General features: G+C 34.6%; 1 protein-coding gene across 1 annotated transcript; it reads right to left on the bottom strand.

The window, feature by feature from the left end:
• Positions 1 to 122: 122 nt before the first annotated feature.
• LOC106674155 (sestrin homolog) lies at positions 123 to 18,749 on the bottom strand. Its single transcript, XM_014406718.2, has 9 exons — positions 18,646 to 18,749; positions 18,323 to 18,551; positions 5,438 to 5,611; positions 5,104 to 5,286; positions 4,623 to 4,824; positions 4,295 to 4,560; positions 1,180 to 1,370; positions 975 to 1,119; positions 123 to 513 (listed from the first exon to the last, which is right to left on the bottom strand). Exons 2-9 carry the CDS (start codon positions 18,341 to 18,343, stop codon positions 427 to 429), a joined length of 1,269 nt encoding a protein of 422 aa, XP_014262204.1. The 5' UTR covers positions 18,344 to 18,551; positions 18,646 to 18,749; the 3' UTR covers positions 123 to 426.
• Between the last annotated feature and the right edge of the window lie 7,096 nt (positions 18,750 to 25,845).

Raw genomic sequence — 25,845 nt, 5'->3', positions numbered from 1 at the left:
AGTAGTAAGAAACAGTTCAAGTTCCAGTTTAAATTTTGGCAATTCTTTATAGCAGACGGTTTAAAATGTTAATATTAAATTAACTTAAATAAGTGATCGAGAAGGGTGTAATTTCTGAATAATTAACTACTTTTATTTGTTTATTTATTTTTTAATACAGACGTCGTGTAAAACAAGAATATTACAATAGTAATTGAAGGAGACGAATAGCTTAAAATCACAATTTCAAAGATTTAACAAAAAATATAAAATAAACCATAATTTCTTTTTCTATCTTCTTGATCAACACATATACTTCTATATGAAAACAAATATTTATTTTTTTTTTTTCTCGATTAACATACGTATGTCAATTTACAAAATATCTAATTTTTCGATATTATGATATACAGTGAAATAGAATAGAATTTGTTTCTTAGAGTAAAGTTACGTCATGTAACGCATCACAGCTCGCAGTGCGTAAAGTAATTCTGCCTGCATCCTTGCTTCAAGAATCATAATATTCACATGGACCTAAAAAACATAACGAGTTAAGAAGAGTATCACATAATTGAAATGATTGCAATATTGGAAGCTAGAATCGTACTGTAAGTTCTGAATAACTTAGTTAAGATTTATAATTTACTATGCAGATTAGATAGATGGAAAGAGAGAGAGAGAGAACGAGGGATTGATTGATTGGTAGCGTTTTATTTAAACATGTAGAATTAGGTCTCATGGACTTCTCTTACATCCAACATGGATTATAATTTACATATAAACATTATAATATAAAAACATTAAAAAATCTTTATATAACAATAAAAAATTATCCATATATAATTACACTATATAAGTAACCATAGTGTGTGTGAGAGAGGGACACTCCCTCATTCACTCTCCCCCTCTTATCTGAACAGAACTATAATGTAACTTCTGAATAACTTCGTTAAGGCTTATAGTTTATTATGCTAATTACATAAATATATGCAAACCTTTTCACTATGTTTAAACTCTCGAAGTACCCTGTCATAATCTGCTTTCCTCACTCTTTCCGGATAACAACAAGCCGATTTTATGAAAGCCTTTAATGACCTTTCTAACAGTTGATTAACTTCTCCATAATCATAGTCATCATGTCTGTAATAAAATATAAAATTATATTCAACTTTTAGACTTGGTGTGTTCACATTCATTTACCTTATTCCATACATGCACTGGATATAATTCCAAATGGCCCTACGGAATCGAGAAGTATCGACATCTTTCCGTCCTCCCATTGTATAATACGTTAAGTTGTAAGCCGTTTTAAATTTATCATCTAACAGATTTCCAACATCATTGTACAGCCTGTTGACTAGAGAGAAACCCTGGTCATCCCAGGAATAGTCCTACCAATTAGACAAAAAACAAAAAAATTACACATCCTATATTAACAATTACAGTCATAATGGCAAATAGTTTGGTTGTGTAGTCAGTTAAAACTTTTATTGCTTGAAAGAATTGTCAAATATTGTATAATTATGCTTGGTACAGTAAGGTAAAAATACTGCACATATTTATTACAGTGCTTGGGCATTTTATCAATTTAATAATAAATGTTTTATTATCCATACTGGCTGATACTGTTTTGTTTTGCCTGTTTAAAACGTTATATAATTTTATTTTTCTTTGTGTATTTCTTTGTTTTTTACAAAAGAAAAATTTATTATTTTTGTCTTAAATATATGAAACAACACATACACAAGCAATGGCATACGATCACACAATTAATTATAAAGTTAATAAGTTAACAGAGTGAAATTAAATTCCTTAATTATTATTAGGCAGATGCTCTTCTCATTTATGACCAAATATTTTTTGTTACCATAATAACAATGAACAATACTCCTCTTTCCTTATCTGAACTACAGTATTTGAACACCCCAGTATGCCAGATAGGAAAAAATTCAAGACATCAGAATTTTAAAGGAAACAAATGAAGAGTTATTTAGTGGTAAGGGGGAGGGGTGAGGGAGAGGGAGAGGGGAGAGAGAGGGAGTGGGAGGGGTGAGTGAGTGAGTGAGTGAGTGAGTGAGTGAGTGAGTGAATGAGTGAGTGAAATTGAGAGAAAAAGAGTGAGTGAGATTGAGAGAAAAAGAGTGAGTGAGTGAGATTGATAGAAAAAGAGTGAGTGAGTGAGTGAGTAGTGAGTGATTGAGAGAGTGAGTGAGAACGTGTTTAATCCATTGATGGTTGTAAATTTTTGGGAGTTTGGTATGCCACAACGTGTTCAAGGCCAATAGATANGAGAGAGAGAGAGAGAGAGAGAGAGAGAGAGAGAGAGAGAGAGAGAGAGAGAGAGAGAGAGAGAGTGAAGAAGGGTCAACCCTCCCGATTAAGAATAGGCTGTCAAGGTGGACACACAGACACTTGGTATGGTGGAAAAGGTTACTAGGAAGTGGGGTTTGTATTCCCCAGGCACTGCAGCCTTCCGGCTTATTGTACCTTCCAAGTTCCTTAGTTCAGTCAATAGACTCAATCCTTCTTCTTAGAAGTATCAGGTCTTTGACTGTTGCTGCTGCAATTTGATTCCACCTTCATTGAGCTGTTGCTTCGCATTTGAAAATGATATGAGTGGCTGTTTCCTCCTCCTCATTACTTAATCTGCAAATGGGATCATCGCTGTATATACCTATGTTGTGTAGATGTTTTCTCAGATACCAGTGACCGGTTAGTAGTCCTACCACTCCTCTGAGTTTGGCCCTCTCCAATTGCAGCTGTGTTTTTGCCAGTCTCGGAGAGGGTTGTTTCATCATAAGTTTACTATGTCTAGCATCGCTAGAGTTTATCCACTTCTCCTTTTGTTTTGTTTGGATCCATTCTGCAATGGAGGATTCTATATTTGTTTTTGTTATCCCAAGAATAGGTTCGGGGCCTATGTATGGTCTTGCAGATCCTCCTCTGGTCAGTCTGTCTGCTTTCTTGTTGGATAACAATCCAATATCCAAAATTCCCCTGTGCCCTGGCACCCAAGATATCATCAGGTTGTTGTGTTTTCCCAGGTTTTGGAGATTTTGGATGCATTCACTGACTAATTTTGATGTGATTATTTTACATGCTAATGCTTTAATAGCTGCTTGGCTATCTGATCTTATGAGGATTTTTTTGTCAGTGTAACCTCTTTTAAGATTTTCAATTTTGGGCCAAAGCACGCTTATGTGTCCGGCATGCAGAGAAAGATTGCTCGTTGTGTCCCACCTAATGGCTGCAATTCCTTGGCTCTTTATACAGAGCCAGCAGGAATGCCACCTGATTTGAGAATTGTGCTTTAGCATGGCAAGGAGTATTTGGTTCCCCTATTCTGATTCTTGGAGAAAATGGGGTTGTTCTGTTGTATATAGTAATAATAGTTGTGTGGAGAGTGATGTTACTTGTTAACATGAATGTGTGATGTGAGAGGGTCGAGTAGGTCAAGTAACCTATCGAACCTCAATTAGGTTAGTTGTATAATATGTGATGAAGGTGATGAAGGAATATCGAGAACTCCACCACCCTAATTGAATTAATAGTGTGTAAATAGGAGTATTTAAGAATAAAGGTGTGTACGAATGGGTTTAGAACTGCATGCATTGTGTGCTGAATTGACCTAGCTGTTGACACCCCCCCCCTCAAGCCTTGGTTTGTCCAGATAAAACTGTGGTCTGCCACCGGACTACCAATATCTGGGGGGGGGGGGTTTCTCGAGTCTACTGGCAATTTACTCGTAGTGGATTATGAGAAGTGAATAGACTGAACTAGGCACATTTTTATATGTATGTTTATGTATTATTTGAGCCTATATAGATCCAAATCCTTTCAAACCGTCATAATTAAATAATTTTATGAAAATTCATGAATTTCTGATCTTGATTAATTTAGATTACATTAAAATAAGTAGAAATGGTGAATGATGGAATGAGTGCAGTGTTCAATCCTTTTTTAAAAAGATAGTTCCTACTCAGAATTGTTTTCCAACGTCCGGATTTCGAACCCCTTAGCTCATCATCAGGTTGAAGGATCCTTGGATCATTGGAAAACAAATTACTGTGAGTATAAACTATCTTTTTTAAAAAAAGATTAAAATAAATATGTTGCAATTAATATAATGATAAAATTACATACAGTTTGAAATAAACCACAAAATAGTGTTGTACAGTTTTTTTTGTCTTTGAGTTTATTATAAATTAACAAATTCTAGTTTTTAGGTATTACAGTAGGTTAGTGCAAGTACATTGTTCTAATATAATGTCTCGGACTAACAACACAACACCCATACATTATCAAACATGTGTACCTGAACCCGAAATGTAGGTATGTCACAAGTTTCTCCTCTTCTGGCAAAATCCTCATACAGGAACATAGGGTCATCCACAAATTGACCTATACTTGGTTTAGGTTTAAGACTATTTTTATCCGACGGGGAAAGTTCAATGCTTTGTGACTCCACTCTTTCAAACCTTTTGGCCATCTCGGACTCAGAACATTCTTCAATTCGCTCCGAAAGAGATTTCATTCGTTCCATAAGTGTATCAACACCTACCTCCACTTCATTCCATCCTTCTATAAATATTACTAAGTGAAATTCAACTTTCAAATAGGAGAGTTATCAAATTATTTATTACCTTTTGAAATGTTTCCATTGAGATTGGTAGGAGTAGCTTTCACGCTTGCGGCTTGTTCCTTGGTGGAACCGTTCTCTTCTATATCTTCGCTCATTCCACAACCAAACACAAAACTGGACAGGCTGTGAAAATGTGCTAGGAGAACGATGGCATGTACAACTTCCGCTAAGGACCAACTATCTTCGGAACCACGTGTAAGTTTCTACAACAATTAAGACGTTCAATGTAAATATTAATTTTTTAATTTTACCCCCAATGATATAATGTAAATTAAAAATGTATTAAATATGATCAAAAATACCATCTTACAAGATGATTTCAAATCACTAAAATAATCACGTCTTACTTGGTTGACTTTAAGAGAAATACATTGAATGTTATATATAATTTTAAATTGACATAATTAAGTCCTACCATTTATTATAAACATTTAGTTTCCTATGAGACATGAAATTAAATAATAAAAATACAATTTAGTTACTTGAATGTGAGTCTTGTTGAGGAGCCATGGCCGATGAGCAAGAACTTTATTGATTTCATAGAGGTCCCTCAACTTCTGTGGTATATGAGATAAGCCCCTGAGCCAACCCTGGTCCCCACCTTGGAGTAGGAATTCCTGTTTTTGAGAGTTGATCAAATAACTACATTGATGCCTACCTGCAGCCTAAAAATAAGGAACAAAAAACAATGTTCAATTTTTATCATAATTATTAATGAGTGTGATAATGATTTCCTACCCAGCAATAAAGGTCAATAATAAACAAACTTATTTTATCAAGTTTTTAAAAAAGAAACTGGAAAATGTGAGAACTTACCATGATGGCAATGAAATGCCTATAGTCGTAAGGCAGAGGGCCATCACCTTTTAGAATAAAATGTTGAGTCCTGAGAAAGATCTCCAAATAAGTCGGGTGATAACCCATTATTTGGGTGATCTCATCATCTTTATTGTTTTGGAGAAAAGCGTCAATGAACAACATATGTGACGCCTGAAATAAAAAGTTTCAAATTAATAGTTTGTTAAGCCAGGTGGTTCTAAAAATGCTGAAAAAGCCAAATGTCATAAATTAACGGCAAGATATCACACTGTGCACTGGAAACAGATACATTTTTATTCCAATTCAATTACAAGAACGTGAGTGTTTCTTCCTTTAAAAAAAGTTGTTAATTCAAGATTTGAAATGAATAATTCATTAAAACGCCCCTAATTCATAAAACTTGTTATAAAATGTCATCCATCTTTATAATAATGCAAACTTAAATCCATAATACTATTTCTATTTCAAAACTGAAATTTGATGGTCAAAAAAATGCCTACAACATACTTGCACAGATATAGGTGCTGTAACATCTGTGCACTAAAGAATATTTAAAATTGAAATTTACAGAAAAAAAGGACTGTTGCAAAAGATGCAATTGTGAAAGAAATCAAAGCAACTCGGAATTTGCTATGAATTTTGCTAGTGGAAATTATGACAAACTTAATTAACTATACTTTACTAAATACCTAATTAATTTAGTTATCTCTATTAACCTCAAATCTCAAATAGTTTTTTGTTTTAATCTAAGTGTTTAAAACATAGTAAGTTAATTCTTTCTATAAATTCCATAGTAAGTAAAATATTTCCTGACATACAGGAGGGCTGACTTAACACCCCATCTCTCGCACTGGATGTCTTGGGCAAATTCCATAGTGTTTGATAAGTAAAATAAGGCCGTATCTATAAATAATTATAGAAAGCGAAGTTCAAGTACGGGGTATGAGTAAAAGAAACTATCTTATCTCGAAGATAAGGGTCCAAAGGGCTAGGCTATTAATAACTGGCAAACATGTTCTACAACAATTATGCTTAGAACTTAATGCTTTTTCAATGAGCGTCTACTGCAGCGGATATTCTTTCACTAGAAATTATTTTATCATTAGTTTCTATCAAAGTAATAATAAACAGAATTATCAGACTATTTAATGATATTGATACATAATATTATATAATTATATTGGTAATAGCTCAGATAATTTTCTGTTATGTCAGGCTAATTTAAGAAGCTATTTTTGTCTACTAAGAAGCTAAGTTTTATCCATAATTCAGATTAAAATATCAATTCACTATTTATCACTTATTTAACATGTTTAAAATGGAGTGTGATTTATCAGTACATTTAAGTAATAAAAAATGGGCTTGGTTTTGTTGCTCCAAGCATGATGCAACATGTTCCAATATCTGCGGGTCTTACCGCGATCATTCAAATCGATTAATTACAAATTGCAAACAGATAAAAACACTATTAATTACCAACTAAATTCATATTATTCAGGAAAGTTCTAATTTGTATATCCTTTGAAATCGATGTGTTGTTACATTTATTTATCACTCGTCCCTAATCCCAACTTTGGTACACCGGACTGGAGTACTGGAAAAAACTTCAAGAAAGACTTTCGAAGGAAACAAGTAAAACATTTTATGAGGAGGGAGGGAAAGAGAGAGAGACAGGGGGGAGTGAATGAAAGAGTGTGTGAGAAAAAGAAAGAGAGAGGAGTGAATGAAAGAGTGTGTGAGAAAAAGAAAAGAGAGAGGAGTGAATGAAAGAGTGTATGAGAAAAAGAAAGAGAGAGGAATGAATGAAAGTGTGTGAGAGAAAAGAAAGAAAGAGAAGTGAATGAGGGAGTGTGTGAGAAAAAAAGAAAGAGAAAGGAGTGAATGAGGGAGAGTGTGTGAGAAAAAGAAGAGAGGGTGAGAGACAGGAAATAATGATGGTGGGGGAGGGGTGGGGGAGAGAGAGGGAGCAAAAGAGAGAGAAGTGAATGAGTGCTTGAGATAGAAAAAAAGAGAGAGAGAGGCCAATGAGAGTGCTTGAGAGAAAAAGAAATAGAGAGGAGTAAATGAGGGAGAGTGTGTGAGAAAAAGATAAGAAAATAAGAAAAAAAGAGAGAGAGAGAAAGAGAGAGAGAAAGAAAGAGAGAGAGAGAGAGAGAGAGAGAGAGAGAGAGAGAGAGAGAGAGAGTTCTTGAGAGAAAATAAAAGAGAGAGGAGTGAATGAGTGCTTCATAGAAAAAGAAAGAGATGTGAATGAGAGTGCTTGAGAGAAAAAGAAAGAGAGAGGAGTGAATGAGGGATAGTGTCTGAGAAAAAGAAGAGAGGGTGAGAGACAGGAAATAATGATGGTGGGGGAGGGGTGGGGGAGAGAGAGGGAGCAAAAGAGAGAGAAGTGAATGAGTGCTTGAGATAGAAAAAAAGAGAGAGAGGAGTGAATGAGTGCTTGAAAGAAAAAGAAAGAGAGGTGAATGAGAGTGCTTGAGAGAAAAAGAAAGAAAGAAAGAAAGAAAGAGAGAGAGAATGAATGAGTGATGATGAGTGAGGGGGTTATACAAAAGACCAAGACCAGCTTATTAACACTATATGAATTTTCAAAATTTTTTTGTACAGTGAATCCCTTGCCTCCCTTCACTACTAAAAAATTAAATGTTACAACAGTCTACATTTTTCTTACTTTAAGTATACCTACTGGTTAAAAATGAGTGAGATATAGGATAAAGCAATGAATAAAATAAATTTAAAAAATGAAATTTTTTAAATGAAAAATTGACAGTATATGTATATTTTAATAGGTTTAACGTTTTACATACGCAATAATAATTGTTTTCAATTAATTAATCTTTAATTAAGGTTTTGGTTGAGAATAATTAAGTGAAAATAATGTATTTGGTCAATCAGACCACGAAACCTAATAGAAGTAATAATAGTGTTGTGTTGTGTAATGTGTAGTGTATTTTTTTGTTGTATATGTATTGTATATTAATGTATCTTTCATAAAAGTTAATTCATAAAACAACTTTATTTTAGTTTACTATTTTGGATAGTTAGGTCGTGGTAAATATTTCTTATATGCAGAAAATCATGTATGTCTTATAATTAGGCTTATATATCAACAAATAATCAAATTATGTTTTTCTTAATAAATATGTATCTTAATTTTTTAACAGTATATAATTAATGCATGCCCGCTTTTAAATCCATCAATCTTTGTGGCTTCAATCCAGTATTATTATTATTCTACCCACAATTCAGACTTGATTTCTTTGGGATGTAAAATGTAAAACAAATTTGAAAACCCGTACAGACAGCAACGATAAAGACATCTTAAAAGAAAGTTTTAAGTTTCGATGGATTACTTTTTCGGGATGGTTAGTATAAAACAGGCACGAACACGACCTGGAAGAGCTAGGATTCTTTTTCTGATCTTTCTCTACACGATTGTCTACTCGGTCCCAAAAAAGAAAGCTATGTCGCCCTAGAATTTAATCTGGATAAGTCAAAGGGCTCCACTGTATCTTAGTGCGTTTTCCGCATCCTACGCAAAAAGGGGGGAAAATTTCATCATAAAACTCTATTCGCATGAAGGTCCACAGACACAGTACACATAGTCGAGAACAATTGAATAGATGGATATGTATTCTGTCCGAAATTTCTCATAGATAATAACTTTAAAACAAATTTCATAAAAACAAACCCGTGTAATTTTATTCCCATCGTAAATGAAAAATTTTCTATCAAAATGCCAGTGTCGATAGCACGTGCCCATCCATTCGAAGCACAAACGCCAACGGCTTCTGACGATTTCCTATTCAATTTGTACCAAAACTAGGAATAAATGTGCCATTTATTATTTTAACTTTGACGTAGGAACAAGGATAAATTACGTCTAGTGATCTTCCAATATTGGAGAGAGATTCAATTAATAAACGAGACCTGTTTTACAGGCACACTCACATGGAAACGACCTATTTTGGTTTTGTCTCAGGCGATATCCTCTATTCCAACTAGATTTAATTTATTGCATAGGTCTTCCCCCTCTTCTGACTTACCGCCTGACCTCGGTGGAGACTAACAAAACAAAATTCCGATCTTGTGCTCAAAACATGGATATGTCAACGAATGAAACATGCGCCTATGTTCAGCATTTTATTACCAACGACTAATAACGTTAACACTGATAATAAACCTAATCGATTTTTATCTTCGTTTATATTGAAACTGGAACGCTTTTGTTTCTACAAATTTTCACTTATATATACACTAGAAACGTATAATCTGATCAGCGGACGCTTGCACGCAACATACATGGATACTATCAATAAAATAATCATAAACATATATCTAACATATAACAAACGTTAAAGCTGAGAAACACGGCACATTTCTAAACGGTGTAGTAATTTATTTATTTATATACGGCTCCTTGTACAAAAATATATAAATGTATTACAATAATTACACATAACACATATGGTGTTATTTATAATAATATTCATATGGATAGAAGATAAAGAAAAAAATTATATATGATAAATTTGATGAATATGCATGGTGCATCAACTTCTATAGTCCACCCATTTAATTCGGAAACGATTAAAAAAATTTTATACAAACCTCAAGTTAATTTTGGCTTAGGAATCGCGTAGTGGTATCAGATTTATCGTAAATTTCTCATTTAGCTGGGAAATGACACTAACTTTGTTATTTTGTATGAGAATGCCATATTTTTGTGGTACAATTCGATTCTAGGGCTTGTTTTATGGCATTTTTATTGAAAGGAAAATTTTTATAGGATCGACCATTTCTGAGTTATGCCCGACGGAAGAAGCGTGAAGGGGTATGCTTTTTGCTTACCCCTCACGCGTGTTCCGTCGGGCATAACTCAGAAATGGTCAATCCTATCAAAATTTCCCTGTCTAGGAATAGCGTGGTAAAGCTTATTTTATGCCACTTTTATTGAAAGGAAAATTTTGATAGGATCCACCATTTCTGAGTTATGCCTGACAGAAGAAACGTGAGGGGTGGTATGCTTAGTGTAACAAGATGGCCTACCCCGTCTATTTCGGGAACGGTCAATTTTAGCAAAAATGGTCTTAGACAAAACCCAAGTTAATTTTGGCTAGGTATCGCTTGTTAAAGCTTATTTTATGCCACTTTTACTGAAAGGAAAATTTTGATCGGATCGACTATTTCTGAGTAATCGACGGAAGAAGCGTGAAGGGGTATGCTTTTTGCTTACCCCTCACGCGAGTTCCGTCCAGTAGAAGTGGAATAAAACCACGCGATTCCTAGCCAAAATTAACTTGGGTTTTGTCTAAGACCATTTTTTGCTAAAGTTATCCGTTTTCGAAATAAACGGGGAGGCCATCTTGTTGTTACACTGCATACCATCCCTCACGCTACTTCTGTCAGGCATAACTTAGAAATGGTGGATCCTATCAAAATTTTCCTTTAAGTAAAAGTGGCATAAAATAAGCTTTACGACGCGATTCCTAGCTAAAATTAACTTGGGTTTTGTCTAAGACCATTTTTTGCTAAAGTTATTCGTTTCCGAATTAAATGGGTAGACTGTAGAAGTTGGTTCACCCTGTAAATGTCTAGATTGTCAAGTCTTAGTGAAGTTGGTTCAGAAAAATATTAATAGAGTAATTGATTAATTATAAGTGAGGGATATCATTTGCGGAGCATATTATTCTGTCTAGCAATGAGTTTTTGCCATAGTATTGTGGCGTGGAACATAGGTCCTATGCTGTCTAAACTGGTAAGGAGTAGTGGAGAATATTGCTTAGAGGTTGAGGACAATCAATGTATGAATTAATAATTTCAAATAGAGTTAGTAAGTCGATCTGTGATCTGCGTGTTTTTAATGGGATTAAGTTTAACTAATTGAAACTGGTTTAGTTGGAAAGTGATTACAGGAAACCATAATAGATCAACCTTATTTTTTAGAACTTTCCAAATTAACATCATCAACAAAATTTCAATTTTAGTGTTATTATAAAAAGGCAAAAAAGAATTTCTTTATTATCTTGTCAGGACAGTAAAACGATAAGATTTGCCCATCACTGTTACGTGAGATAAATACAATCTTATCTTCTTTCGAGAGACATCTACACGCAGAGGGCATTATCGTCGATAATAGTACATTGGCTTAAAATTTACCATACAGTGTTCTTCCAGTAATACGAACTAACTGCTGCAGGGGAGTATTCGGATTACTGAAAAATTCGGAGATAATGGAAGATGTTAAAAAATACATATGTTACAAAAAAAATTCTAGACGTTATTGCACACATAAAACGTTAACCCTATTAGAAAACACATATACTGTATATTTGTTTGTACTGTATGTATTACTGTATTTTTCTTCACGGCTTCTTCCTCTTTTTCACTTATTTTTAAGCAGTAGGTATATTACACTTAGCACAAGAAAAATATAGACTGATCTAGCATATTATTTTTTAGTAGTGTAGGGAGGTGAGGGATTCATTAAAGAAAAGAAATATTCGAAAATTCGAATACTCTTTCTTGACCCCCTCTAACTTACACCAATTTAATAGAATGGATAAATTTGGAAAATTTTGGTCAGTCGCGAAAGTAATCGCTAATATTTGTTCTTTCTTATCTGGCTTGATACAAGATGGCAACAAAATGTTAATTAATGAGAACTGTAAAAAAAAAATCCCAATTTATTTCCTATTTTATATCCGAATTGTGGCCCAGGCAGATTTGGCAATGTGAACTTACTCGATGAAATCCGCCATGTGGATAATTTATTATTTTCAGTTTAAAACGATAAAGATAGGAGAAAACTAGACTGGAGAAAAATCCGGATTACAGAGGGTATATATTAAAAAAAAGCCAACACCACTTTATTATTATTGCATAAACGAAACGTTGACCCTATTAGAAAACATATATACTGTCAATTTTTCTTTAAAAAATTAAGTTTTTTAAACATTTATTCAACTTTTCTTCATTGCTTCTTCCTCTTTTCACTCGTTTTTAAGCATTAGGTAAAAATTATACTTAATTCTAGAAAATTGTAGACTTATCCAACATTTCATTTTTTAATAGTGAAGGGCAGTGAGGGATTGGATAAAAGAAATTCCCTTTCGTTCACATTCACATTCACACACACACACGCGCGCGCGCGCACTCACTCACTCACTCATTTTTCCCACTCATTCACTCTCTCTCTCTCTCTCTCTCTCTCTCTCTCTCTCTCTCTTTCTATTTTTTCTCTCTCATACACTCTAACTCTCTCTGTTACTCCCACTCACTTTTTCATTCTCTCTCATTCAATCTCTCTACTCCCTCTCTTAATACCATTCACTTTTTCATTTTCTCACTCATCCTCTAGTTCTCTCCTTCTCCCTCTGTTTCATTTGTTTCTGTTAAAATATTTGAATTTCTTTTCAGTTCGGATTACTGCAATGCTGGAAGTATCAAAGTTCGGATTAGGGAGCATTATACTTTTGTTTTCAAGTTCCCTATCGATTAATATCGGCTAGAGGTCAGAGACTTCAGATTGTCTACAAAACGTTATAAAAATATTATTTATTAATTTCCAGAACCGAATAAGCATTAGTGATAATCGCTTGAAAATGTTATATCTTATTATTCATAATGTTAAGTGTTTCTGGTCATTTGTTAACTCTAAGCATTCTAATAGTGTCGTTCCCTCTATTTTACACCAATACTTCTCAGATCCAGCTATTATAGCACAGACTTTTTGTACATTGTTTTGCAAAACTTTTAAACAAAGGCCTGACTCCAATTTCCCTGCATTTCAGGACTGTTATTTTTACTTAAACAATATTGATTTTTCGGACAGTATTGTTCTTAGAGCTCTTAATTGCTTAAAACTTAATCCAAGAGCTGAACCGGATGGTATATCGGAGTTTTTTCTTCGTAGATGGTTAGGCTAATCACTGCACCTATTGCTCGCTTGTTTCGACTGACTGTTCGACTGCACGAGTACTTTTTGAAAATGCTCTTACGTTACCCCAGTTCATAAGAAGGGGTTTAAATCGGATTTAATTTTAATTACAGGCTTATTTGCAAGTGTCCCAGTATGGATAACACACATATACAAAGTTTCTATATTTATTGAGATCATCTTCAGGGCCTGGGATTTACATTGTTTACATTTAACAAATACATGTAGGATGTGGATGTGTATAAATTCACTTTTTTCCACATCCTACATGTATTTGTTAAATCTAAACAATGTTTGTAAATCCCAGGCCCTGAAGATGATCTCAATAAAGATCGAAACGTTGGCACGATAAAGAAAATGTTTTTCTGAAACGTACATCACACCAGACCGCATCTCTCGATTTCTGAATAATCTTCGACTAACGGTCACTAATCACCACACATTATTTATTTACTTTATCAGATGTTTGGGATCAAAGCAGTAGACAAGAAATATTCTTTTGTTAAGTCNCCCTGAAGATGATCTCAATAAAGATCGAAACGTTGGCACGATAAAGAAAATGTTTTTCTGAAACCTACATCACACCAGACCGCATCTCACGATTTCTGACTAGCTATGAATTTTATAGCAATAAAATGTTTTGTTGCTAATGTTTTGTCAGATGTATTTAGAAATGTCGGAAAAAATCGTCAGTATGTTTTGGCTTACTGCGTTTTCCAAAACATTTACAAAAGAGATCAGAATGGATTTGTCTCTTCATCAAGCCCCACTTACGAAGGGCGTTCATCCGTTTTGGGACGTGTTGCATATTAATTTAAAAAGAAGAATAGCTTTTTGAAGTAAATTTCATATTTATTTTAAGAGAGAAAAGAGCACGGCTTTCTTTTCGCTATCGGGAAAATGTGAAGAAAACTGTACAGTACACGTATATAGAACAGTTTAACTTTTCATGGCAATAATCTCATTATGTTTTTGATTATTTGTTTATACATAAGAAGTTGTTAATGGGCACATTTATATTTTTTATTAGTAGTAATTAGGTGAACATTCGACTGGAAAACAATATTGAATCCCGTGAAATGTCAGTAAGACCAATATTCGAAAAATGTCACAACCGATCGGTCAAAAACCCTAGACACTATTGAAACTTTACTTGCATTTTATTGAATATGATGTTAATACGATTAATAATTAATAAGAGAAATGTTATTTGAACAAATGGATTTGTGGTTAAAGGAATATTTTATTTGGGAATTTAAAAGTCGCTATGAGGAAAAAAAGGACTTCCTCTTTTCAACCTATTATCACTAATTATGCTCATTGGGCTATTGAAACTAAATCTTAATAAGACGTCAATAATAATTAAAGTATTTAGGGGCAGAGGGAGTGAAAGTGAATGAGAGTGAGAGAGTGAGGGAAGATCAAGACATTTGATTGACAAATTTTATTTTGTGATAAATTTTTCTTGTGCTAAGTATAATAAACTGCCTAAAAGTGAGTGAAAAAGAGGAAGAAGCAATGAAGAAAAGTTAAATAAGTTTAAAAAACTTATTTTTTTAAAGAAAAATTGAGACAGTATATGTATTTTATAATATATTCAACTTTATATTAATCAATAATAAAATGTTGCGTTGAAATTGTTTTTTTTACCCTATGTAATCCAAAATTTTCAAAAATCCAAATACATCCCTGCAGCAATTAGTTCGGATTCCTGAGAGCGCAGTGTACAAAAAAAAAACTAAAACCTAAATCCTGAAACGCTAAAATACTTATTACATTTCTTTGTTTTCAATGAGTGTTAAATAGACAGGCAATTTTAAGTATAAAATAAAAATGAGCATTCAAACTATCTTGATGATGTGTGGTGTTTAGTGACCGTTAATCGATAATTATTCAGAAATCGTGAGATGCGGTCGGGTGTGATGTAGGTTTCATAAAAACATTTTCTTTATCGTGCCAACGTTTCGATCTTTATTGAGATCATCTTCAGGGATCAAAGTGTTTGTCTTCTGTGTAATTGTGCCATTCTTGCGTGTCGTGTCACTAGGGGGCACTCTTTGAGCCCTGAAGATGATCTCAATAAAGATCGAAACGTTGGCACGATAAATAAAATGTTTTTCTGAAACCCACATCACACCAGATCGCATCTCACGATTTCTAAATAAATATCTTGATGATAATTATTAGAGCATACGGTTGTGTTCGACACGATTTTACGTAACATTATCGTATAATCATTCTATAAAAGTCGATTATTAGAACACGTGGCAGAATTTTGAGGCGAAGTCATTTTTTATATTTATTTGTCTCATTTCTTTCGTAGGGCATCCGACGGTTTGGTTTAGATCTCTGACGTCGATAGACTAAGTATACACGTTATGTATATAAATACACTACTACGTTATGTATATAATATGTCGACTTGGGTGGACACAAGTTTAAATTGTAATTAAATCGATTGAAGCTGCTCAGCTAAACCAAAGTAAAACTTGTACACAAGCCTTAGCTTTAAATAAAAGTGGGCTTGGCAGGCAAAGGTCTTAATGTGTCCCCCTCTAACTTACACCAGTTTAATGGAATGGATAGATTTGGAAAATTTTGGTCAGTCGCCAAAGTAATGGCTAATATTTGTTCTTTCCTATCTGGCTTGACAAACAAGATGTTAATAATGAGAACACTGTAAAAAAATCACAATTTATTTTCTATTTTATATCCGCATTGTGCCCAGGCAGTTTTGAAGATGTGAACTTACTCGATGAAATCCGCCATGTGGGTTATTTATTATTTTAAGTTTAAAACGGTAAAGTCAGGAGAAAACTAGACTGGAGAGAAAAACAGTGCCCTCTCAGTAATCCGAACTAATTTCTGCAGGAGAGTATTAAGATTACTGAAAAATCCGGATTACAGAGGGTATATATTAAAAAAAAGCCAACACCTTATTATTATTGCATAAATGAAACGTTGACCCTATTAGAAAACTGTCAATTTTTCTTTAAAAAATTAAGTTCTTAAACATTTTTCAACTTTTCTTCATTGCTTCTTCCTCTTTTCATTCGTTTTTAAGCATTAAGTAAGAATTACACTTAATTCTAGAAAATTGTAGACTTATCGAACATTTCATTTTTTAATAGTGAAGGGCAGTAAAAGATTGAACGGACGCATGCACGCACGCACGCACACACACACACACACACACACACACACACACACCCATTCGCTTTTCCATTCTCCCTCCCCCCTCTCTCTCTTACTGCCTCTCATTTTCTCATTATCTCTTTTTATTCTTTTCACTAGAATTCTACTCTCTCTCTCTCTCTCTCTTTTCTTTTTGTCTCTCATTCACTCTCGGTCCTTTTATTCTCTCATTCCTTCTCTTACTTCCACCCACTTTTCCATTCTCTCACTTTCCTTTTTCTCTCTCATTCACTCTCTTTTTCTCTCTTACTCCCACTCACTTTTTCATTCTCTCATTCACTCTCACTCTCCCTCACTATTTGTTCTTTCTCATTCACAATCGCTCCCTCTCCTTTTTCTCTCTCGTTCACTCTCTCTTTCTATCTGTTACTCCCACTCACTTTCTCATTCACTCTCACTCACTCTCTATTCTTTTTCTCTCTCATATTCTCTCTCACCCCTCTCTTTTCTTTTTGTCTGTCATTCACTCTCATTCCTTTTATTCTCTCACTCCCACTCACTTTCCATTCTCTCTCTCATTCACTCTCTCTTTCTCTCTAACTCCCACTCACTTTTTTATTCTCTCATTCACTCTCACTCTTTCCTTTTTCTCTATCGTTCACTCTATCTTTCTTTCTCTTACTCCCACTCATTTTCTCATTCACTCTCCCTCACTCTCTATTCTTTTTCTCTCTCATACTCTCTTTCTCTCTATCCCACAATCTTTCTCTTGCTAACACTCTCTCTCCCTCTCTCTCTTACTCCCACTCACGATTTCGTTCTCTCTCACTCTCTCCTTCTTCTCTCTCATTCTCTCTCTCTCTTTCTTTCTCTTCTTTTTCTCTCTCATTCTCTTGCAATCACTTCCACTTACTTTCTCATTCACTCTGCCTCACTCTCTATTCTTTTTCTCTCTCTCCCATCATCTTCCTCTTACTAACACTCTCTCACTTGCTCTTTCTCTCTCTTTCCCTCCCCCCACAAATAATGTTTCCTTTGTTACCTTTAAAATTCTAACTTCTAGATTTTTTCCAGTTCAAATTCGAACAGTCTTTTCGAAGTACCGAATTTCGGATTAGAATGAGAGCACTGTAATATTAAAACTGTGACAAATTTACCAAGCAGGATCCTTCTTAATTTTTCTTGTGTTCGGTAAGTCTGGCACAGTTACTCTATCAACCGATAAAAATCATGTAATAACACACAATTTACATTAAGCATAAAAAAAACTATTGTACGCCGAACGTCCAACCTCTGCTCGTCTGTCCCTGCCTACGCAAAATCAAATATAAGAATAACAAACAGTTTTTCATTAAAAAAAATAAATGAAAAATATAAAAATTAAAGGAAATTATTCAATTTCAACGCGTCCCAAACGGGAAGAGATGGAAGGAGATATAAAACTCTTACATCTTTTATCGCCTGTTTGTGTCCGTATATTGTGGGTTAATATACGGTCGACTTTTTGTTTTTTGTGTTGTATTTTACACTAATATAAATCCGTCAGAATAATTAAGAATTGGAATAAAGAATGTATTTGTCGATTCGGTAGATCGTCCGTTGAAGACGCCAGAATTGATCATACCCAAATATTTCTGACGATTTTTTGGCCCGAACTCCTTTTTAGACCTATAACTACTATTTTTATCTCTCTTTTGAGAAGGGGCGAAAACATAGTTATTTGTTTCGAGACGAGGTTTGCGCGAATTGTGATATTTCATAATCGTAAGTGGTGAAGTTGGTTTTATGGTAAATAAATTAGAACGTACATGGGTGATGTGATGTCCCATCTCCTCCGGTAAGGCGGCTTCGTTGCCGGATTGTTCTGGTCTGTTTGCGATCGGAATTGTGATGCCGTTACAAAATCACCTGGGAACCACTGAATTTCACAAAGCCCGCGGGCCGAGACGAACCTCCGACGTCGGAAGATGCTTCAACGCGAACTTGGCGGTCGGTGGAGGGTCCTGGCGCTGTTTCCAACTGCTAGGGAACAAGAATCTGCGTAAAAGGAAGGATTCAGTTGAGAAGGAACGCTTTTGGCAAATGAGAGAGGGCCGAGACTGAACCGTCGTCCGACACCGTTTCAACTCACGACTCTTCGACGATTCTCGACTCTCGTCTATTATCTCTTCACAGAGCCGGTCGATGTGACGTGAACGGGAGAGGGGAGTGCGATCCGCACTCTTATTGGCCGGCCACCCTCGATACCCATCGGAACAGCTGATTTTTCGACTCAATACCCATTCCTCTCATCGATCCCTCATCATCGATAAGTTTCTATCTCTTCTCCGTTATCGATGCCAACATTCAAATCGTTCCGACAACCAAATTTCACTGCTCACCTAAATTCTATACTTCCTCCTAAGCATCGCACGTACTTCAAAACATTTATCTGGGGGCGTTGGGCACAACGGTTTAATCGTTGACTCGGCGCTCACCACTGTAAAGTTCGAAAGCAGCCCTGCTTTCCAACCCGACATACAAATAGGCTTTTTTTTCAAAAACACCGGCACTCCGAGTGTTCATATATCCTCGTAGTGGAAATACCTTCGTTAAAAAAATAAAAATTTATTAATTATTTTAAATTAACGATGAACTAGATTATCGACCTGCTGGATACAAGAAGTCTTTTCAGAGGATCTTCGGAAGAGGTCAAAACAGAGAAAACTTCCTTACGGTTTTCGCCGAGCTTTCGACAGTTTTATACTGTCATCTTTTAATTGTTTGTTTATATGATAATAAAACAGGCCCTGAAGATGACAGTATAAAACTGTCGAAAGCTCGGCGAAAACCGTAAGGAAGTTTTCTCTGTTTTGACCTCTTCCGAAGATCCTCTGAAAAGACTTCTTATTTTAAAATAATTAAAATTAATTTAATTTTACAATCAATGATCTTATACAAACCTAATGTTAATTTTTGTTACAAAAAGCATACCCCCCTCACATGGGTTCCGTCGGGCATAACTCAGATTTAGTCGATCCAATCAAAATTTTCCATTCAATAAAAGAGCCATAAAGTAAACCCTAGAATCGAATTGTACAACAAAAATATGGCACTTTCATTTAAAATAAAGAGTGTCATTTCCCAGCAAGATGAGAAAGTTATGTTAAATCTGTTACCACCTCGCGATTCCTAGGCAAAATTAACTTAGGGTATGTCTAAGGCCATTTTTTGCTAAAGTTAATCTTTTTTTAAATAAAGGGGTGAGCCATCCTTTAGTTACAAAAAGCATACCCTCCTCCGCGTCTTCCATCGAGCATAACTCAGAATTGGTCGATCCTATCAAAATTTTCCTTCCGGTAAAAGGAGCATAAAATAAGCTCTAGAATCGAACTGTTTGATTAAAAAATATGATGTCATTTAAAATTACAAAGTTACTGTCATTTTTTCAGCTTTATGGGAAAGTTATGTTAAATCTGTACTACCACGCGATTCCTAGGCAAAATTAACTTGGGGTTTGTCTAAGACCATTTTTTTGCTAAAGTTAATCGTTTTCGAAATAAAGCATACCATCAATCATCATGTTGTAACAAAAAGCATACCACCCCTCACGCTTCTTCTGTCAGGCATAACTCAGAAATTGTGGATCCTATAAAAATTTTCCATTTCTGTGTTATACATACATATATATCTCTTCAAGCATATATATACTCACACACACACACACACAACCACACATTATACATGTATACATATTATATATACATATATTGTATGTGTATATATATATATATGTCTCTCACTCTCTCTCTCTCTCACTCTCACTCTCTCTCTCTCTCTCTCTCTCTCTCTCTCTCTCATGAGAAATAAACTGCTGTTTAAACAAACATTTACCATTAAAATAACACGTTGTATCCCTGCAGGTTTCGCTATGCAAATACGCAAATGTTTGAAGTTGTAAATAAAATTGGAAACACATGTTGATGCGGATTATTGTGGCTATCCTTCGTAGCTCTGACTGACATAACTCGGACGAAACGCTCAATGAACAGGAAAGTGAACTGTGCATGCAACTGTGCACCTCCTGTGGCGGCCGGCTAATNTCTCTCTCTCTCTCTCTCTCTGTGTCCTTTTTAGATGGTCAGGCTGAATTTCTCTTGAACCAATGACACTATCAAAAAAACAAAAAATACGTTTTTAATATTTTTTAGTCTACTTTCAAATTTTGACCTTTTTTCTAAGAAAAATTATACAAGGTACCTCAGGCCTAGTTCAACTTCAAATCATTTTAAAGAATTTTTTACGCTTTTACGCTCAACACAACGGTCCAATCGGTTTTTAAATTGATCAAAAATGACAAAGTTATAGTAAAAAGCAACCGGCAGCGTAATTTCGAGGAGGAGTTTAGTACTATTACTGTATGTTCGCAAAAATCAGAAGTCCTCTATCTGAAATGTTGGAAGGGCTTAGGTTCCCTCCAGGTTCTCCTTTCACGCCAATCCTCTAGCCCAAGCCCTCCCTTCAACGTCCCGCCCTAACACTCCACATTGCCTAAAAAGACAGTGGTCTGTTGACAATACCCTAAACCAATTCACCAATCATCATAAACACTGAGAGCTCCAGCAATGGACCCGTGATCTGGCAGATTCCTACCAGAATTTTAATTTATTGTTCAACACCATCACATCGCTAAATGTAAAAATTTTGTGCAGTAAGCAATAAAAAATAATAATAAAAAACTATGCAGCAGGAGATCAACGTCTTTGTTTCATAGCGAATACCCTACAAACAAGTATTTCCCAAGCGTTGAAAGGAGACAAAAAGAAAAATGGCTGCACCCCGACTACCGGACCATCCAAATGTTATCAGGGCATGGAAACTTTGCAATCTAACTCCATACATTTAAGAAAAGAGACAGCCCTTTATGCTCCGTTTGCAGCACTGAAGAAGACGCCGAGCATAACCTCTTCAACTGTGCTAAATTCAATGCAGAAAGAGAACGTTTGCGAAAGGCCGTCACAGCAGAATGCTCCATAAACTAATCTTTTGTAGCACTAAAAGACTTTACCCGAACTACGCTTAAATGAACAAGTCCCTGTTTATTCTGCTTACTAAGTCTTATATATTGTTGTTATTATTAGATAATTATTCAGAGATCTTGAGATGCGGTCTGCTGTGATGTAGGTTTCAGAAAAACATTTTCTTTATCGTGCCAACGTTTCGATCTTTATTGAGATCATCTTCAGGGATCAAAGTGTTTGTCTTCTGTGTAATTGTGCCATTCTTGCGAGTCGTGTAAAACAACAAATGTTTTTCTGAAACCTACATCACACCATACCGAATCTCACGATCTCTGAATAATTATCGATTAACGGTCACTAATCACCACACACACACGTTATTATTAGAGTTTTATTACCGTCATTTATTTATTTATTGAATAATTAAACATAGGTTTAGGTGTAGGGTCCCGAGCTGTTTTTCTCTTCTTAGTTGGAATTTTTTTTTAGATAATATAAATATATAGAAAATAAAATCACAAAAATGTGTGCAAGGGGAAACCAGCAAGGGAAGACGTTTTGTTTTAGGTTTTCAAGCGAAAATATTGTTCTCTCGAAAACCGACCAGCGGTCTCACCTGAAGGAAAAATCGTTGGAAAGTAATTTTATCACATTTATTTGAAGTTCCTTAGATTTATAAATTCATTAACCTAAAACGTTTGTCCGCCGGTATGGGGTCTTCCTCAGGTACGGCGGGGTGGTGGAAAGGGAAATAAAAAAATAATAATTCTGTGATAATTCGTTCATAGTGAAGGTCCCAGTGATGAGAAGGACGTTCAACACCGAGATATAATCCCGGACTGTCAGGGCTAATTCCAATAACAATAATATATTATATGGTTTGGTCGTTCCAGATTATTTTTTCCAGTCTACCCTTGCTGTTTTAGGTCTGTCAGCCGCGTTTTAAGAGAAAATGTCACATTAATATATTCATCTAGCAATAAAATGTTTCTACAATTTGTCTATCGTAACTTCCCTTTCTATAAACTCTAAAATTTCACAATTGATTACTATTTTCCTACTCCTTTTACTTGAAAGGATGAGGAAAGTATGGAAGTTTTCATATTCAATTCCGTACTTTCGACACTCAAATCAGCACATCTGTACAAAAATCACGGTTAAGCAGTTACAATTGGATTAGATCTACGAGGAAAAAAGTAAGCCCTTGAAATTACCAAGTATAATTGACATAGATACAAGGCAATTCACGGTTGGCAGCGGTGGCAACAATGAGACATGCAGATCTCGCGATAACCACCAACATCCTTCCTACCGAATTTACATTCGTACTTCTACTGAAATTTATTATACAATTTATTCTTCCGGGATAAATATGCATTTTACTCCGCTACATGTAAAATTGATTTATCAGGAGTGCTGAGTGATTTTCTGAACCAAAATTTAAACATCACATGCCTTCAGAAAGATTGGTTCCCAGATTATTGAAAAACGATGGCCTTTCAATATATCATTGGCAACTTTTATAATCTATTATGCCAACGTTTCGATCTTTATTGAGATCATCTTCAGGGCCTGGGATTTATAAACATTGTTTCAATTTTACAAATACATGCAGAAAATTTTAGATTTAAAAAAAGAAAAAGAATGAATTTTCTAGCATTGTATAAATTCATTTTTTGATCTAAAATATTGTAGCATTGTATATATTCATTTTTTTCGCATCCTACATGTATTTGTAAAATTTAAACAATGTTTGTAAATCCCAGGCCCTGAAGATGATCTCAATAATGATCGAAACGTTAGCATGATAAAGAAAATGTTTTTCTAAAACCTACGTCACACCAGACCGCATGTCACGATCTCCAAATAATCATTGGCTAACTGTCACTAAACACCACACATTAATTTATTAATATTAACTCGTTATTCATGAGCAAGAACATCGTCAACGATTGTTTCGCCATCTCTTTAAAGTCGATAATTTTATGGTTTTCGAGTGGTATATTTTACAAGAATGGAAGGGGCAAAATTAAATTATTGTATCTTAACATTAATTTACATATTTCTTTAAAAAAGCATAACAGCTAAATTACCCTATAAATACGATATATACAATAGTAAAAAAATGTAAGAGAACTGATATGTCAAATTTTGATCTTGATAAAAATTAATTTTGTTAATTTTGGTTTGTCGGTTTACAGATGGAGCCCTATATATGGTTCGCAACAGGGATGGCATGATGATGAAAATACTAGGCTGATTGTACCTTCCTCGTTCCCTAAATCAGTGCAATCAGTTCAACTCCTCTTCTCAGAAGGATTAGGTCATTGACTGTCGCTGCTACAATTTCTTTCCTTAGATTTTTTTCGTATGTTAGGTTAAATCTCCTTGAGTTGTTGCTCCGCATTCGATGATGATACGGGTCGCTGTTTCCTCCTCCTCATTGCATAATCTGCAGATAGGATCATCAGATGACAGTGACCGGTTAGTAGAACTATCACTCCTCTGAGTCTAGCCCTATCCAATTGCAATCAAATGGTAGAAATAAGCAATCTAAGTTTTTCGTCGAACATTTTTAAATTGCTCTTGGATAATTGTTAAGTAATCAACGGTTTGTGTAAAGTCAACAATGAGTTCCTTGACAAATATTGGGTTGTCCGGGAAATAATGCAGTCTTATGGTTATAAAACAAAGCAATTAAATAATTTTAAACATTTTTTTATTAATTAAAATACTCTCCATCACTCTTAATACACTTCTCACAATGTGATGGCAATTTATCTATACCCTCTGAATACAATTTTGAGTCTTTATTATTAATAAATTCTGTAAAAGTATTTTCTAACGACTTTTGATTAACAAATTTTTATGTTATGAAACGTCAAGGCAAAAAATCAAATTTATATAACAATAAGAGCGAATTACAATTAAAATTAATAGTACTTCTTTTAAAACGCAAAGGCTCAAAAATAAATCAAACCAAGCTATTAACTATTTCTATTAAACAACATATAATTGTTACATTGCGGCACAAAATTGACAAATATAAGAAACAAAACGCCATTACAACAACTATTCCCAAACTTTTTTTTCCAAGTAAGAAAATAATACTGAAGTAAACAAACATTTTTGCTTGGAGGAGGATTTAAAAGTGTTGAAATTCGTGCAGAAGAATGATCCATTAAACGTAAACAGTTTATTATATAGAGGAAGGAAATTCTAGGAATTGAATGTCGTGTAATCTATTTGATTCTCGGCGACAAGTGAAATGGCCGCGGAGAATCAAATAGATTACACGACATTTGAAAAATGGCAAAAAAGAGGGAAAATTCAAAAGGTGCGGTTGAGATGGGAAGTTGGTGCCCGAGGGGAAAGAAGTCACGATAGCTCAAATGGTAGAGTAGCGGCGTATCAAGCCGAAGGTCGTCGGTTCGAATCCCGCTCGTGACACTGACTTTTTTATCTCAACTTAAAACCTTAATTAATTGAATTATATTAATTGGTCAAGCGGACCACCAAAAATAATGAATATAACTAAAAGATTGAAATACTAGCGTAGTTTTGTTCGTGTATGTTTGTGTGTTTTTTTTAGATTCTGTATTGTTTAAATTTGTATTTTTTATTGAATAACCTAAAAGGCTGCTGTCTCAGAAAGTAGTGTTGACCGAAGCAATTTTTTAATTGAATTTATTTTAACTACAATAATTATATCAGAACATGATGTGAGCAACGAAATAAATTCAAATAAATAAAATATTCTGTTGATTTTTTTTAAAGCGATTACCAAGAAAAGCTATTATGTATTTATATGCCGGACGAATTCTTGTCGAATACTCAGTCAATCAATAGAAAAACATTCATTCTTGCCCACTTGTGATAACCTTTGCCGAACACCACACACAAATAAGAAAACTCTTCTATTAATATTGAAAACAGTTTTTAAAACTATAAATAGTCGTATAATGGCTCGCTTTGTCCTGATAAGATTAATACGCTTGCTTATCACTTAAGAAATGTTCTTTAAAAACAGCTATCAGGACCCGTTCACAATTCGTTCATAAACGTTAAGGTATTGTAAATGATATTCGGAGAATGCGATGCTTCAACGTGCATATTTTTAATGTAAAATAACTTATCAGTATATAAATAAAATTTCATATTTTGAAATAAGTTATAAATCGAGGTTTTCAAAAACGGAGACTAATTGTAAATTGCCCTGTAAACGATTCAGCCTTCTCTTCCGTGGCGCTACCTTTTTCAGTAGACCATTAACACAGAGCTGCTCTGCTGGTTTAGCATCGTTTGAAGAAAATTAAATCATTTGTACTACT

The sequence above is a fragment of the Cimex lectularius genome, unplaced genomic scaffold (genome assembly GCF_000648675.2).
Source record: "Cimex lectularius strain Harlan isolate CLEC.00 unplaced genomic scaffold, Clec_2.1 scaffold264, whole genome shotgun sequence".
NCBI classification, from domain to species: domain Eukaryota; kingdom Metazoa; phylum Arthropoda; class Insecta; order Hemiptera; family Cimicidae; genus Cimex; species Cimex lectularius.
The sequence above is the reverse complement of the archived record's forward strand: the minus strand, read 5'-3'. Positions and strand labels throughout refer to the sequence as shown.

Excerpts from the sequence above, each read along its gene's own strand:
- LOC106674155 (XM_014406718.2), bottom strand. The coding sequence starts at position 18,343 with ATGGGACATCACATCACCCAT. Across the intron at positions 5,612-18,322 it reads TGGGACATCACATCACCCAT|GCGTCACATATGTTGTTCAT; the intron begins GTACGTTCTAAT and ends TTTTTATTTCAG. Across the intron at positions 4,825-5,103 it reads TCAACAAGACTCACATTCAA|AAACTTACACGTGGTTCCGA; the intron begins GTAACTAAATTG and ends TAATTGTTGTAG.